General features: G+C 43.7%; 1 protein-coding gene across 1 annotated transcript in view; it reads left to right on the plus strand.

Moving 5' to 3' along the window:
- The first annotated feature begins 820 nt into the window (after nt 1-820).
- The window catches only part of sdc3 (syndecan 3), a 34,174-nt gene continuing 17,101 nt past the window's right edge, over nt 821-17,893 (plus strand). The window contains exon 1 of the mRNA XM_028596863.1: nt 821-1,425. Within this exon, the coding sequence (XP_028452664.1) occupies nt 1,372-1,425 (54 nt within the window). The 5' untranslated portion in view covers nt 821-1,371. The remainder of the gene's footprint in view (nt 1,426-17,893) is intronic.

Genomic DNA, 17,893 nt, shown 5'->3' on the forward strand with positions numbered 1-17,893 from the left:
AAAGCTGTTTGGGATAATACAACCTTAGTGTGGTTCCTAGCTTTAACTTATCTTGTCTACTTGTGGATGATGCATATTCCTAAATACATTTGTGTTACAAACAGGGGGTCCAAAGAGGCACCTAACTGGTCATAGTTTTTTTTTTTTTTTTTTAAGATATAAAATTGTAGATGAAAATGATAAGTTGCCACTGACTTTACTGGTGTTTTGTCGCTATAACGTCGCAGAAAACATTTAGCTGTTTGACAGGCTAAAAGTTTTTGCAAGGTCCAATTCTATCCTTGAGTAGCCTAAAGATTACTTTGGTGAAGATTGTCATGCTACATTTAAAAAGCAGTTGTAGCGTGTTAGCTAGAGGTTGAACTAACATACAATCATGTTAGGTTTCGGTTTACATTTTGCACCCTTTTCAATTACAGATTGGCTAAACTGCACGGTTGCTAGGCGACACAAGTAAGCTGCAGTGTGAGTAGCGCGCATAAATATTAATTATTGTTACGTAGGCACAGGTGTGAGCTCATCGGGGAGTTTTTTTTTTTTATCAAAACAGCTTGACCGTAACTCAGCCAATCATAGCAAAGGACCGGAGCTGACCTGTAAAGGCGTGTAATAATGGCGTGCAGCCAACCGGAACCTTCTGAGCGCGAAGCAAATGGCACAGCCTGGGAGCAGCTATGAATACCCTGCGGTGCGCAGTGTGCGTGAATGTGTGTGTGTGTGTGAATGTGTGTGTGTGTGTGTTTAAAGGGCTGCTGGGCTGCGGGTGCCTAAACGAGCTGCAGGGGGCATCATCGCCCTTGCTCGCGGAGATCCCCTAAGTGCTTCTCACACACATGTAGGCCATATATATGCGCTCTCTCTCTCTCTCACACACACCCCTCCTTCTGCCAGACTCCCAGGCCAAGCAGCGTCACCATACGGAACATCCTGCCCTCAACGGAGAGGGGGAGGAGAGAGAGAGCCTGAGTGTGTGCACACAGAGAGAGGGGTAGAGAGAGGCTGTCTGTGTATTAAGAGAGAGAAAGAGACGAGGTCTGGCGTCTCCCGGTAGTAAATCTATCAGGTCTCGAGCACAAAAACTCGGAGAGACAGACAGAGAAGAGGGAGAAGAGGCCTCGAAGAACTCTCATTTCTTAAGCCTAGCCTACTGGTTACCTGGAGCAGCAGCCGCAGCAGCAGCGCGTGAAGCCTCGGATTAAAAAGACCGACTAGAAGACGGATGGTCGCGCGGACGGGCTGCGCGCTCTGACGTTGGACAGACTGAGACTGCCGAGACACCGACAGCAAGCAGCAGTAGCTTTTGTTCCCCCCACCTCCCCGACCCGTGAAGGCAGCGGCGGCACCGGGAGGCTGTGACCGCGCACCCCAATTATGAAGCTGCCTTGGCTATTGGCGCTCACAGCGCTGCTTGCTCACACCGCCACGGTAAGCACGAGCCTCAGATCCTTTGTTAACCGGGGAGCTCTTGTGCACACAGTAGCCAGGGCATGTGCGTGTGTGTGCGTGTGCGTGTGCGTGCGTGCTGTGCGTGTGCGTGTGTGCGCGCGGTGAGCTATCATCAATGAGACAGTGATCGGTAAAATCCTGCACTCGACCTAGGCAATTTATCAGCCCTTATTGGACGTCCGTGACTCCCGCTAGGGGGGCTGGCGACTCTCTTGCACCCCCACCCCCCGATTTCTCTCACACACACACACACACACACACACACACATACACACCAGCCTTTGTGTCTCAGTGTCGGGGTTTATTGTGGCCTGTGTCCCCTCGAGTCAGGAGGTGTGTGTGCGTGCATGTGTGTGTCGGTAATTAGCGGGTAATCTCTAATTGAGCTTGATTACGGGTCTTTGTGCGTTGCCTCGGTATGTGGTGTCTGTGTCACCAGCTCACATCCTGTCGTTAATTTGGGGGGGGGGGGGCTCCAGTCACACTGCGGCTTTAACGACTTTATTACCGGGTAACACGCTGTAGGACGTGTGTGTGTGTGTGTGTGTGTGTGTGTGTGTGTGTGAGAGAGAGGTGGGGGATGGATGTCCGATCTCCAACCTGTTAGGTGATGCCTGATAACGGCGGCCTCATTGTCCGGATGCCAAAATCCGACCAGGGGCGCACTCCCGTTATAACCGGAGGTGTGTGTGTGTGTGTGTGTGTGTGTGTGTGTGTGTGTGTGTGTGTGCGCGGCATCTTGTGTTTGTGGCGAAAAGTGGGTGGGGTAACGGGGACGTTAACGGCGATGCGGTGCGCGAACGAAGCCTTGGATGGAATGATGTCATCGGGAATCGCGAGGAGGGAAGCTGATTAGGAAGCGCGAACCCCCCCCACCCCTCCTGTCTCTCCACACACCTCTCCGGGACCATCCACGCCGAGCTTCACGCACCCTCCCATAGCTCGCCCACACCTTCCCTTACCGATTAATCCAGATTTATCCTGTGAGGAGGAGGTGGAGGAAGAAGAGAAGGGTGGAAGCTCATTGACTCATTGAGAGAAAAGGAAGCAAGCACCAAAACTTGTCAAAATGCAGATCTACTTTTGAATGTATAGCCTAAATTTAGAAGAAAACTTCTCTTAGAATATAGTACTGATAATACCCCTGTGTTACTGGTGCTCAACTGTAGGGTTATAGTAATCTTAGGCCTACTGCATGATGTTTTATCTCCTTTTTTACACTTCATTCATGGCCAGATTAAGCTGTTAGGAGCTTTGGGGCCAAAATATGTTGTTGGGCCCCTTCTGATCCCCACCTAGGCCTATCACTCTGTGCAATGTGTACATGCCCTGTAGACTCCCAACTTCCCATGAAGCCCATTGCAACCAGTAGGCCTACTCCTTTGCTGTTAATAATAATTTAGGATCTATTTTTTTCAACCACATTGCAAAAAAAAAACAGAACTTTATTTAAGAATATGTTAAATGTGAGCACCATAAACCAAAACAGTAAAGCTCTTTAAACCAAATGACCTAAACATGCTAAACCGTTGTGTGAATTCCCTAACAAATGTTCAAATAATTACTAGTGTACTTTAGGCTCAACCATGCCTGTATTTCTTCGCTTGGAAACAATATTTGTATTGTCAACATTTTAAAGTTCCTTTGTGCTGCTTCTGCTGTGATGCTCTACTGGTTTTGGCAGTGGTTTTACACACACACACACACACACACACACACACACACACACACACACACACACACACACACACACACACACACACACAGGCACACACACAGGCACAGTTTATTACTGGTTTTACACACACACACACACACACACGCACACACACACAGGCACAGTTTATTACTGGTTTTACACACACACACACACACACACACACACACACACACACACACACACACACACACACACACACACACACACACACACAGGCACAGTTTATTACTGGTTTTACACACACACACACACACACACACACACACACACACACACACACACACACACACACACACACACACACACACACAGGCACAGTTTATTACTGGGTCTGTTTCTTTGCCAAAGATCCTTGGCCTCCAGCTGACCCAATCTGTCTTTAAGTGTACAGATGGAGACAGTTGTGACACATATACATATGCACACACTTAAAAATACACTTAGTGTTAGGAGTGCACAGATGGATCCAGGTGGTGCTTGAATTGGTAACACACACATACACATACTCACACACGTCAGCAGTCTAATAATTGCAAGACGCACCATAAGTAACCCAGGCCTTGAACACACACATGACCCACGGTCACATGCATTTGCTGACAAGATCTTTCTTTAGATGCTCTTGGCTTGAACCAGCTGACTCTTATGTTTGTGTGTGTTTCCTCTGATGAGTGATCCCCGGTGTCATGTCTCTGTGGGTATTTCCTGTTATCAGAGTTGTGACATCATATCCGGGTGATATATTTCACATGGGAGACCGATTTTCCCACAGACATATATTGTGTCCCACAGATAGCCAGTGTGTGTGTGTGTGTGTGTGTGTGTGTGTGTGTGTGTGTGTGTGTGTGCATCCATCTGCCTTCATGAGAATGTTCACTGTCCATCTGTCTGTGTGTGGGCTGAAAATAGTGAATCTTCACTGCCAAAAACTTATTCTCGCCAGCCCTCGCTCCTTGAAAAGTTTGTGTGTGTGTGCGTGCGGCGGAAAAGCGTTGTGTTCTTGAGGATCATGTTTAACTCATGGAATGAATCAGTGTTTTGTGCCTCCGATAGCTGACAAAGCCCCCCATAGAGAGATGAAGAAAGAGAGAAGGAGCTAGAAAGAGGAAAAAAATAGCTTGAGTGAGGCAGATTGAGGGAGAGTGTGGAATGTGAGAGGCAATTTGACACAGGAAGTGAGTCCTTCCCACTCTCCTGGAGGACAAAGTCCCCTCTCTCACACACACACACACACACACACGCACGCACGCAGGCACACACACACACACACACACACACACACACACACACACACACACACACACACACACACACACACACACACACACACACACACAAGCTGGCAGGTAGAAACCACTCCTGTTGTAGAGAAGGTATTTTAGGTGTGTGTGTGAAAGGATGGGTGATAGTATGGGGTTCACCTTCCAGTGCATAGAGGAAATCAAAAGGATCAAGGTTCATATCCGGAGCTGCATTCAGAGGGCCGACGTCTGAAGTTGAGCGTAGACAGAGAACAATAAAATAATGAAAGCTTTCAGTGAGCTAAAACATCTCTTCCCCCCCTTTCATCTACCCATCTCCTCCCTTTTGGGTGTGTGTGTTGGATGTGTACACATGCTGCTAACCCATATCTGAAAGCAATTTCTTATCACATGGGAAGGACCGGTGTGGCAGATGTGCCGCATTTGACTGAAATTAGTTTTAGAGTCTGATTCAATTGGGAAGGAATAGAATTTCCCATTTACTATTAGACTGATAGTGGCATGTGGGGAGAGAGAAACTTGCCTGTTATTTCTGTGTGTCCTCCCTCTGAGCTGAAAGAACAATGGAAGCTCTGAAAGCTCAGCCCTGTATCGAAAACTATTAGTTTGAGTGAGGATAAAACAGCGGCCGTCATTATTGGCCCCAAAGCAGCTTAAAAGACCTGGGACCTGTAACATCTAACGTCAATCTGCATACTTACTGTATATTTCAGGTGTCACATTTAGGTGTTACAATATTTTTAAGGTCAGACATATTTTATCTTTTGAACATGCTTAGGAATTAATCCTTGTTTTTTTAAGACTACATAATTGTAATTTATTATAGTCATGCTTCAGCCACGGTGCTGCAGCTTGTTTGCAGAATGTTAAAAAAGCTGAAGCCTGTCGTCTACTAAAGACAACGTGCAGGAAGCTCATTACTCTAGTGTTGGCCTCTCTCCATTGGCTGCCAGTGGAGTTTTAAATTCAATATGTTAGTCATTTACTGTCAGGCGCTACATGGTGGAGCCGTGAGTACATACAGTAATGTGGAGACATTGAACTCATTTAAAAAAAAAAATATACATATATATATATACCAAGCATCTCTTTGCCCCCCATACAAGTTTGGAAGGATTTACTTCTCACTGAATAGTTTGAGGCCTAAGGAGGTAGAACTCCCAAAAAAGCAAAGACTAGAGCGTAGTCCAAAAAGTGTACTTGAACTTTGTTGTTGTACTTTCTTGTACTTCCAATCACAGTTTAGAAAGTACCTGTTATCTTCAATCATTTGGCTCCGCAACATTGTGCAACACTAAACTTACCCTGTGGGATGTGTTCAAGTCATCCCACAAATGAGAAAGAATGCAGTTATGGCCTGAATTCATCCAGAAACTTGGCTCCTCTTCCATTATGACCAGTAACATACACAAGTGCCGACATGCTTGCTCACATATATGCATGGATGCACATTAACATTAAAGTCCTGATTATCTTCACACACACACACACACACACACACACTCACTCACTCACTCACTCACTCACTCACTCACTCACTCACTCACTCACTCACTCACTCACTCACTCACTCACTCACTCACTCACTCACTCACTCACTCGCAGTGCTAGTGAATAGTCACGGTGGTGTGCAGCAGTTTTGTTGATTCAGTGAGTCAGAGGGAGACGGAGAACGCTGGAGGTGTTTTAGGTAGGTCAAAACAGTCTAGAAACACAGCTCGTGTAGACACACACACACACACACACACAGTCTTCCTTGCAGTAATTGGGCAGCACTGCGCAGACATACTCACATACATATTCTCTGGAGAGGGGGGGTTAGATGAATATAGAGAGAAGAGGATGGAGGGAGAGGAGAGGAATGGAAAAGAGGGAGGTAGTAAAGACCACCCGATAATGAGAAGGAGGGAAGGAGTGGAGGAAATAAAATGGAGAGAGGTAAGGATGGAAAAAGAATTAAGATAATGGCGAGATTGGGATGCTAGATAGCATCGGGAAGACATGGAAGAGCGGGAAAGAAAGAAAAAAGGGACACAGATTGAGCGTTGAGTGGTCGAGAGAGGATGAAAAAAAAGGCGTAGAGCCCAGAAACTAAGGGAAGGATTGGACTATGAGTGGTAAGAAAGAGTGGGAGGCAAGAGGAGGGGAAGATGGGGGATATTGGGACATGGAGACGAAGAGAGAGGAAGGGGGGGAATGAGAGCTGGATGATGGGGATGCAGCGAGGCCAGAGGGATGGAGATGGAAAGATGGAGACAGAGCCAGGATGGAGGGATGTCGAGCGAGAGAAACTGACGGTGGGGGAGGGAGGCGTGCTCTGCTCATTCCCAGGAGACTGTGCTCTACCTGCTCTCCGTGGCCGTCGCCATGACAACCAGCATGGCTGCCGCTGTCACAGCTTTATTGCCCTTCTCTCCCCTCCATCCCCTCCCTTCTGTCTTTCTCTCTTTCATTCTGCCTGGTTTTTTGTGTCACCTCTGTTGCTTCTTTCATTCAGAGCTTTTCATATCTCATTCTCTATTTTCTGACTGCACTCTTTTCCTTCTTCCTTTCTCTTTCTATGTCTTTATACTACTCTTTTCGCTTCCTACTTTCCTCCTCTCTTGTCCGCCTGTTCCACTACAATAAAGACATAAATATAGAAGTGGAGAGACGTTTCACTTTTACCATTGTGTGTGTGTGTGTGTGTGTGTGTGTGTGTGTGTGTGTGTGTGTGTGTGTGTGTGTGTGTGTGTGTGTGTGTGTGTGTGTGTGTGTGTGTGTGTGTGTGTGTGTGTGTGTGTGTGTGTGCGTAAATTAGAGAGCATAAACGCAGTACCGGCTCCCAGAACCACAAAGCATTCTGGGATTTCTGTGTGTCAGAGCTTTGGCTATAAATGAAAACCTCAAAAACAGGGCGCCTCTTCCCACTAACAAACCTGTGTGTGTGTGTGTGTGTGTGTGTGTTTTGTTTGACAGAGTGAGAATCACAGATGCCATTCACCAGCATATTAACGCTGCTAAGACGGTGTTATGATTTTTCACTCATTTTATTTACAAGTGGTATTTATATCTCTTTAGTACTACTCTTTCTTTCCTCACACGTTTCCCTAACGACGGGGTGATTCGTTTAACGAAGGACCGGATTGGGCGGGGTCATGCAGAGAGAAATCCAATGCGGTCCAATGGGACTGCTTAAATGTATGTTTCCTGGCAGGCTGCTGATAAGAACAAGCTGATGCCGTGATAAGGCCGGCCTTCACGCTCTAAATCAGACCCTGAGTGTCGAAGCTGTGAGACTGGCCTCCATCCGAACTCCAACACGCAACTCCCTCCATCTCCCTCTCCATCTGTTGGCCTGTTTGTTTGTTGATAATCATTTTGTCGGCAACTTTACATTTACTCAGTTTTGTCACTTGAACTTGAAAAATGTTCAGCCTCAATTTAAAAAGTCTAGTTGAGTTTGAAAACTGAGTCTATTGGTGAAAAAATAGTTGATTTAGGTGATTAGTTGGTCAACAGGACATTAATCATGTTCATTCTTGATCTTGGAAATAGTGGTTTGACAAAGGTCCACTTAATAGCTTCTTCTGGAGCATACAATTATCAAATGGTCTTCATCAGCAGATGGAGTGTTCGTTGTTGTCATGGAGATGGATCTGCAGTGCTTAGTCAATTAATTAGTCGATTAACGAAAATAAATCTTTGGTTTCCAAGTTTTCTAAAAGAGAAAATGTGTCATTGTGTCAAAAATTGTCATTCCCCAATAAATAAAACCATAAAATTACCTCATAAAAAATTCTCTATTCTCTACTTCCACCTTCTTAACTTTGACGATTCACTGCTCTTCTATGATTTATATCTTTGTAAATCATCACTTTAGGCTCTGGCCAATTGTGATGGCTATTTTTCACATTTTATAAAGGAAACAATCATCAATGGTCACTTCAGAGGTATTGATTTGCCGGTAAAATAATATTGTGTATGATCAACTGTTCAACTTGTTTTTGTAAGAAGGTCGTAGTTTTCACTCCAGTCAGCCACCAATGACACCAAATCGTTTCTGCTTTCGCTCTGTTCAAGGAACTTGTTTCCTTGGCTGCATGTCATTGGTGAAGACGTTTTTGACGGCCTCTGGCTGGAAATGCTATCACTGTTCCTCTGGGAGCCCATCTTTGAAAATGGCCACCTTGGCCACTCAAAGCCTGCTAAGTTTGTTTGCACTTTAATGGTGGTAGAGAGTGCTCGTAAAGAAAGACACAGTGGAAGATAAAGAGTGCGTTGTCCCGGGGGATTGTCTCTAAGGTCCTGTAGTAAGAGGTGAAGATCAAGTAAAATTGGAATAACGTCGAGTCAAATGTAAACGGTAGCGATTTTATATGTGGGAAAATTTGAATGGCTTGTTGTACGGTGATACATTTGTGTAAGTACTTTACTTCACCTAACAGCTCTCATCGCTCATGGGGTGTCTCTCATGGTTGCAGGCTCAGGCCAGCACATGAAGTAGAAAAGACCAATGTTAGCACTTAGATTTTCCAAAATGCATGATTGATTGGATATTAGAGGTGGGCGATATATCGTTTAGACGATAATATCCAAATTGTTGTCTGGACGATATGCAAAATTGGGATATCGAATATTTCATAATTTGTACAATCCGACCCCCCAAACATGAAAAGAGCTGAAGGAAGTTAAAGAGAAAACAAATAACGCACACTATAACCTTCTAAACAATTATATGTAGCGATGTTAATACTGTAGGGGTTTGTTTGACTGTATTTTTTGTACAAAATCACAATCGTCCCGCACGAGAGTAAGCTGCTACTAGTTCTTACCTTGCGCGTCATGACATTCACTCATGTCAACAAAGATGGCGGCGCGCGATTGTGCAGTGGCTCTCCTGTCGGTGTATATTTATACAAGTACGTACAGCCACACTGAACTAATCAATACAGGACCTCGATACAACACAGCCGTTACGAGAGCCTTCCAGGCGGCTCATAACATCCCGGAGGAAATAGCCTGACCGAGCCCTCCAGGTTGTTGTCGGCGCTAGCACGCCGAGCTAGCTATCTACCGGCAGGATGAGAAAATAACTCCGGCACGACCAGAGGCGGAGGACTGCATTTTTGTGCAGAATGAATGGAGTACCAACTGCAGGATCGTTGCCCAGCACGGCTCACCTGACCTGGAGCCCTGTCGGTAATATACTGACCATTTTATTTACTACGAAAACAGCACACTGCCGTCTACATAGCCCCCGATGCTAACGTTAGCACAAGTTTGGTTCACTGCTAACCATAGTGAACAAACTGCAGTGCGATCACCTGGATATGGGATACAGGGGACTTTAACAAGGTGTCCTTAAAGTCTGTTCCCCTCCAGCTTTCTCCCAGCATGTAGATTGTGTTACTAGAGGGAAGAACACACTAGAACATGTATACTCTAACATCAAAAAAGCACACAGAACTGCACCTCTCCGTCACCTGGGCCAGTCAGATCACATCCAACTCCTGATCCCAGCATAAGTCCCGGTCAGAAGGACTATACAGCCCAGTAGAAGGACTATCAGAACCTAGTCTGACCCGGCCCTGTCCCAGCTCCAGGACTGCTTACAATAAGGACATGGTTGTGTGCAATATGTTACAGAACAGAGCCCTTTGTTTATGGTTATGATTTCATCTTGCTTGTACATTTTCCCAAGAGAACCACTGAAATAGCCTCCAAACAGGGCTTCTTTTAACTTCTAGAAGGATTTCAAAAATATTGTCTGAATATCGATATCGAGATATTGAAAAAAAATATCGAGATATTCATTTTTGTCAATATCACCCACCCCTATTGGATATATAAATGTTTTGTCATCCAATTTGTCATCTCTTTTATCTTGTCTTTGATCTGTCAGTGTCACAGTTTCTAATTTCAAACAGCTCTTCATGTCATCTTTTACTTTGATAAAGAGATTTTTTGCCAGTTTTGATTTACAGATATCCATTTCTAATGCATGTATTTCATCAAGCCGGAAATATAATTATTCAGAATAAATTAATTACAGTTTAATTTTTGAGATTAAGTTGGTCCTATGTGTTGGCAGTAACATTTCATCATAATTTTATTAAGATTTACACTGTGACAGAGAGCTTCTTGTTTGCATACTAATGTGTACAATCTGTTTGTGTGCTTAAGTGGTCACGGTTGCTCACTTGGTTACAGGATGGACACAGGAAGTAAGTATTTATAGATCCGGCCTCCAGGCTTCAAATCAAGAGTGTTGCACAAAAGGGGGGGTGGGGGGGGGTGTTTTTACATGTGTGTTTTTACATGTGTGTGTTTACTGTTTACATGTTAAAACAGAGGCAGAGGGGGCGATGAAGGAGCACAGGGAGGCCGCTTGTGCGAACAAGAAATGCTGTGTGCGAAAGGCATGTGACTGTATGTGTGTGTTTAAATTATTTAGCCCAGCGTCCCGACAGAGGAGTGAACGAGGTCAGGAACTCATTGCTGCAACGTTTTTCCTCTCTCCATCAATCCATCTCTTCACCCTCCACCCACCAGCCCTCTTCCTCCTACTCTTCCACCACGGCAGAGCTCTTTTTAATTCTGCCTGTTTTAATAAACAGGAACTTAGCAACAAAAGGCTTTCCACAATTTACTCATGTCCCCGCAATTATGGGCAAGTCATGAGGGATGAACATCGATCCAATTAAATACTGACACTGAAACTCGCTGTGTGCGTGTATGAGTGTGTTTGTGTGGACTTTCCCAAGTAAACCTTTGAACCCCAGTGCTTTAAAGAGCTCTTTCAAAGGCGTTTGCAATTTGAACGAGCCATTGAAGCTAATGAGGTGTGTGTGTGTGTGTGTGTGTGTGTGTGTGTGTGTGTGTGTGTGTGTGTGTGTGTGTGTGTGTGTGTGTGTGTGTGTGTGTGTGTGTGTGTGTGTGTGTGTGTGTGTGTGTGTGTGTGTGTGTGTGTGTGTGTGTGTGTGTGTGTGTGGGGAAGAGTGAAAAAGTGTGTGTTTGGGAGGGGTAGGGATTCTGTAATATTGCTTGGTGGCTGCAGCAGGTTCTCTTTCCCATAGGGCCTTTCTGTAAACACCTTCACAACACACAAGGTTGAGGCAGCAGGTGATTCATTCTTAATCTTTCATTCCAACAGTTGTGGATTAGCCCTAATCTTAGCCAGCAGAGACCCAGGCTGAAAGGCTGACTGACACTTAGAGCGTGTGTGTGCGTGTCCTCGAGTGTATTGCTTATTAAGCCGTATGTGTGACATGATAATTGTTTCCGATGTTGGACTGAGTATGGTGTCTGTCTGACAGTACATGATATGATTGAGGCAGATACACATGACAGATTGACAGGTCACACAACACTTAAACATTAAAGACAGCAAGAGAAGGAGGTGTTGATAGGTGTTGAAGAAAGGCATCATTTCTTTTGACATTAATATCTTTCTTGACATATTAAATTGAGCTCAAACACACAAAATGTAAGTACCAACACCAAGTCGATACTTTTATTTGATACCTTTTTCTCTTTTTATTTTTTACAAAATCCTTTTTTTATTTCACAAAAGAAGCTCAAATGTTAATTGTTGTCTAAACAGAAGCAGAAGAGAACAACAGCAGCAAAATAGAAGCATTTTGCCTGAATAAAATACAATTGGGCTGCAACTAAAGATTCATTTTATTCGTGATAAATCTGTTGATTTTTTATATTTTGTTTCGTTTAGTTTATAAAATGCTCATTGCTATTTCTCCAAGGTAACTTCAAATTGCCAAGACTGAACGATTCAATTTACAAAAATAGAAAATCCTCACAATTGACAAGACGTGAGCAAATGTTTGGCATTTTTGCTTGATAAATGACTGAAATGACTAATGGATTTTTAAAATAGTTCCCTATTAACTTTCTATTGTTTGTTTTAGTACTAAAATAAAGTCTACAATAGGCATAATTATGATTCAGTCTGTACCAAAAACGTACTGAGGTTCAGTATTAAGCAGGCTTAGTTGCAAGATGATGAACAAGATGGAAAAAGGAGAAAAAAATGCATTTCTTCTTGAAATACAAATTGGGTGTATTTATCCTGACTTTTCTCCAATCTTTTCTTGTGAAATCAGAACACTTTTTCCTCCCTCCTATTATACTTGCTGCATTTCTATCAGTACCAAAATAGTATTGAGGTTTGGGCGTCATGATAGCCTAGTGGTTAAGAGGCGTACCATAGCCTATGATTACAATGTCCCCAGTTTGATTCCTTTTTGTTGTTGTTTCACGTCATTCCTCCTTTCTATCCTCTCATTTCCTGTAATGCCCGGTATTGAGGTTCAATACCCAACCCTTTTTGTGACTAGAAATATTTTACTTAACTTAGTAATTGCTGAACATAAATTGTATCTTAAAAAAATGTTCCTAAAAAATGAACAAAGAAGAAAAGGTGTGGCGACAGATTTGAAAGTGATTAGATATTTAGTTTAGATGGAAGGAGAGGGGATTTGAAGGGAATGAAAGGGGAATGAGGTCAGAGGCAATCGCAGACAAAAGTGATTTTAACAGAGGGGTGGTGGCTAAAGTGCAGCAGAGGAATAGAAAAAAAAAAATAGAAGCCAGATTGGATAGAAGAACAAAATGCAGCAGGTGTGGAGAAGAAAGGGGAGAGACTAGACAGAATAGAATTTGTTAATATGTAAAGGTGGTAAAGGGATATGACTGGCTCATCAGAAAATAGCGTGAGAATGGGGAGGGATTGGCTTTAGGTAGAGTGAAATGACAAAAGAGCAGAGGAGCTGACGAGGAAGAAAAAAAGAGAAAATGAAAGGGAGTTGGATGGGATGATTTGGTATCCTGGTAGCAGCAAAGAGAGAGACAGAAAGAGAGACTGGTGGTAAAGGCAGGCCTGTAAAGAGCTTAGAGCAGCTGAGATGGATTGAATGGAGAGAACAACCTGGACAGGATTACACCGAGACGGAAGAGACAGAAGGGCTGTAAGAGCAAGATCGTATCATAACCCATATATCTCCCTGTCCTACAGTTACACGCTTCCACTGGTTAACTCTGACACTGACCACTCCGCCACGTGCAAGCTCCACAATCAGACTTTACTTAAAGCAAGCACACAGTATCAAGGAATTAATGATCACCAGTTGTTATACCAAGCACTCTGGAGCTAATCTATGTGTTAGACAATCATTCTCCAGCTATTAGTTTCTTAAATCCACCTCTTAATTAATTAGTCAGTGAGTAACGCTGCCTACCGAGGGATGAAGCTTTAACTGTACTGCTAAAGAACAATCAGAGATGGATGAACACTCTCGCATCGGAAGCTCGTTATAATGTTTATTTTTTGGATGAGGTGATTTAACAAAGGCTGAAGGATGATCAGGAGGATCCCTGTCTGAGTTGCAACAGGGAACTCCTGTTCTGCAAATTTTGCCCATTAATCCTCATTATCTACTTGCTTACACCTACCTGCTTCATGCATTTGTAAAGCTGACAATTTGTGGTTTGAGGGGGAGTTCCATGTCAGAGTTATTTATTGATGTACCACAATTTATCCCAGTGCCACCGCAGGGGTTGCCATATATGGTTGGTAAGCACAGGTTTTGGTTTGGTCTTGGGCATGATGGTACCAAACCTGGCAACCTCGGTGTGATGTCAAGACAGGATGATGTGCACAGTCGATGTGCTCCGCTGCAAGTATATTTCACAAAATGTTAAACTACTCCAATGTGATCCCTCATTACTAGTCGCATATGTTCATTAGCTGCAAGTAGTTAAACCAAAGAGTGATTTTCTCTGCTCAAATCATTTAATTTGAACATTTTAAGAGGCCTGAAGATGAAATGTTATCTAATATTTTACAAGAAAATAGCAAAACTTCACGATCAAAAAAACAAATTTTGTGTCTTTTCTGTCTTGTTAAACACATTGCGATTCCTTTGGTGGTTCCTGATCATTCTGGGAGCCACTGCTTTATACAATCATATCAGATGATGCAATCTATGAAATTTATCTATGAAATAACATCAACAACACACAAGTCATTCATTGAAACTAATCTGGACAAAGCAAATGTCTCATTTCCTTATTTGTCATGTTGACTTGATTTGTTGAAGTCTTCTGACACTGATTTGTTAGAGTTAATCAGTATCTTATGATACACATCTGATTAGGTCACAAGCATTCAGTCTGTGCGGCCCATTAAGACAGAGACCATATGCTGCTCTCGCCTTATCAAGACCGCCGCCAGATCTCACAACCTGTGTAATTAGTGTTCGATATCAACAGCTGTTATGATACATGAAGAATCAATCGACTATCTGGCTGCGCCGACAGTCCCTTGGCCTACAAGCATTGGCTGGAAACCGCACCAAGGCTCGAGATTGGCAACGACAACCAATGGGAAGGAGCCAAGAGAGCGTAGCAAGGTCAGCTGCTTGGGATGCCCCTGGAGCAGCAATTTGTTTACCTCCTCTGTGTGGGTGTGAGAGCAAAATAGAGGTATGGCATGATAATAATATGCATCATGCCCTCTGCACACACACTCACAAAGGTGCATTTTTCCATTCCAGATTGAATTACACAGGGATGATTGGATTTTTCTCCTCTGCACCAAAGACAAAAACACTCCTCTCTCGTTTTCCACCCCCTCTGCCCCTGGGTCCATCATCACCCCCTGCTTTTTCCACTCAAGTATTCCCCATTTGCCACTTTTTCCTCTCTAAAACTCTGGGTTTTATGCATTGATTTCTCTCCTTTTTCTTGCTACTTCTTCCTTGGGGTCTGTAAAGTCGCATGCCTGTCATTAGCCTGATTACACAAGCTGTAATTATATGATGCTGCCTTGTGATTCACTTCACTGTATATGGGCAGAAATGTGATTCTCATCGATGTCTGTGTGTGGATTTTCTTGTGTGTGTGTGTGTGTGTGTGTGTGTGTGTTAAGGTTTTCGATTTGGGGCTGAGAACAGACCATTGATTACCGTTTCTGAGTGTACTCTAAGTGCCCCTCTCTCTTGCTCCCTGCTACACAAAGGCATCATGGTCCACAGGGCGCTCTCTCTCACACGCAGCCACATTTCTGAGCCCCTTTTGAAAAGTTCCTTAGAAACACGAGAAAAGTTCCAGCCACAGGCGCCACGCCCTCCCACTGGCCCTGCAGAAATAGGCCCATTGAGCCAGGCTGTAATCACACACACACACACACACACACACACACACACACACACACACACACACACACACACACACACACACACACACACACACACGCACACACACACAAATCGGCATTCAGTCTCACTCCTTTTCCTCCTTCTCACCAGCACTTCATAGAAGCAGCCACAAAAACACAGTCATTGACTCACCAGCCAATAAGCAGCATTCACTGCTCACTGTAACATTTTTTTCCAACCAAACATCAATACACACACACACACACACACACACACACACACTGGTATTGCATGGACACCATGGACAACACACCCACCCTCATAAGCACAAATACCGGCGGCGTATTGTGGAGTGTGGGAGCAGCAGTTGTGTCAGAATCTCAAGGCATTTCTGGCAGCAGAACAGTGACATACACACACTCTGAGATGCATGTTTCATAAGGTCATATATAATGGAGGAGGATTCTACGCATAGAAGCCTTATGTGTGTGTCTGTGTGTGAGCTAGCCTTGAGATGTGGTCTTTAATCCTGTTGGATTGTCAGATTAGTGTAACAGCTGGGTCCTACATACAGATATACATCTCTCTGCCACTCTGTCTCTGTATCACCCCTCCTCCCGTCATTCTGCTCCCCTATACTCGGCCAAGAGACGAGTAAATCTTCAGCATTAGTGTGTGTGTGTGGCGGTCTCATAGCTCCAGTCCATTACATGGTTTCAGGCCAGCTGATGTGTCATGTGACCTCCTATTGAGTCTGCGGCAAGTTTCAGAGTCAGCTGCTTGTATTGTTAGTGATACCGAGTAGTTGGGTGATGTCTACCGAATTGGCAAATGATAATGTCCACAGTGAAACATCATGATTGACGAGGATATCGTTGTTGGGTTTGGGGGGGGGGGGGTCATCCAAACTGGTCAAATCATATGGCACAAAACCCGCTGCAGGAGCTATATCCATCATTGCAAATAATAGGATGTCTGTCTTCTTATCAATTGTGACATTATTTCAGAAATGAATGTGTTCCATAGACTGTAAAAAAAAGTGTTTGTAATTGTGTGTTCTGTCCAGAGGCAATACGCAATTACAACTGTGTTTGAACTTGATTTTAGAAACAGTGACAGCCCTAGTCTCCACCTTCATTTGCAGTTGCAATATCCATCTGCGCACCGTTGATAGATCAGAATTGTTACTTTTTAAGCACACAATAAATGCCATTAGCGCCACTGCAAACGATGTTGGTCTAATGTCGGCTCAACCCTAATACTGAGACAATACAGGTTAAACACACTCTGCATCCAAGGGACATTCATTAATGTATCTGATTTATAGTTGTCTTTCTTAAGATTTCAGTTGTGGTTAATTTGGCAATTTTATGAAAAAGGTAGGACAGGCAGCCTTCCACTTAATGAGGATTACTCGTTGAGCTAACATTGAAGCAAATGCAAAAGTTTTGGACTGATTTAAAGTGATGCTACGCTCTGTTGAAGGAACACTGAACATTGTCAAGAATGGATTTGGATCTATAACAGATATATGAGATAAATATTGAAAGTCTTCTGCATGAAAATTGACTTAGATTGCTTTTTCCAGATGGATGTTTTTTTTCCCCCGCTGTGCACCTGTTCTATCCCTGCAGCTCTCTGACCAAGCCATGCACTCCATATACCATATTTAGCAAATGCGTGACTTTCCATAAGGGCATTCATCACTTAGATCATCTTTGTACCTATAACTCAGTGGAGGAAGATACTATTAGTGCTTGGATGCTTCTCAGCTGTGGTTTGATGCTGCACTGAGGCAGCTTTAGGGCCAGAGCGAGCTGGAATAACAAACTAGAGCCAATGTAATGCCATCCTCCCACAGGTTTAGTAAGGGGAATGAATACGGCCAACGTGGCTGCAATTTGGTTCAGCCACGGTAGCGCTATTAGGAATTTGATCGGCAGAACAGACTAAAAATAGCGAATTGAGAAAAAGTGTTTCGTTCATTTCCTGGCTGTGTACATGAGCATGTTTACAGGTTTGCTCGGTGGTTCAGATTCATTGGTCACAGGAAGCACTCGTGTGAAAAACTGGGACAAACATGCTGGAAAAGATCAGAAATGTGTTTGGCAGGAGACTAAATCAATGTTTCTACCTTCCCACTCAGTGCTACTTACAGCAGCATGTCCACAAGGATATTTTTTTTTTGTTGAATAGCAGTTTTAGATGGTTACATATTTTAAGACAGTTTAAGTAGCAATAAATATCAAACCCAAATAGATCTGAACACTGACATCCAACACATTTTGTATTAATCCCCAGGTAGTCTT

The sequence above is a fragment of the Perca flavescens genome, chromosome 14, assembly GCF_004354835.1.
Source record: "Perca flavescens isolate YP-PL-M2 chromosome 14, PFLA_1.0, whole genome shotgun sequence".
Taxonomy (NCBI): Eukaryota; Metazoa; Chordata; class Actinopteri; order Perciformes; family Percidae; genus Perca; species Perca flavescens.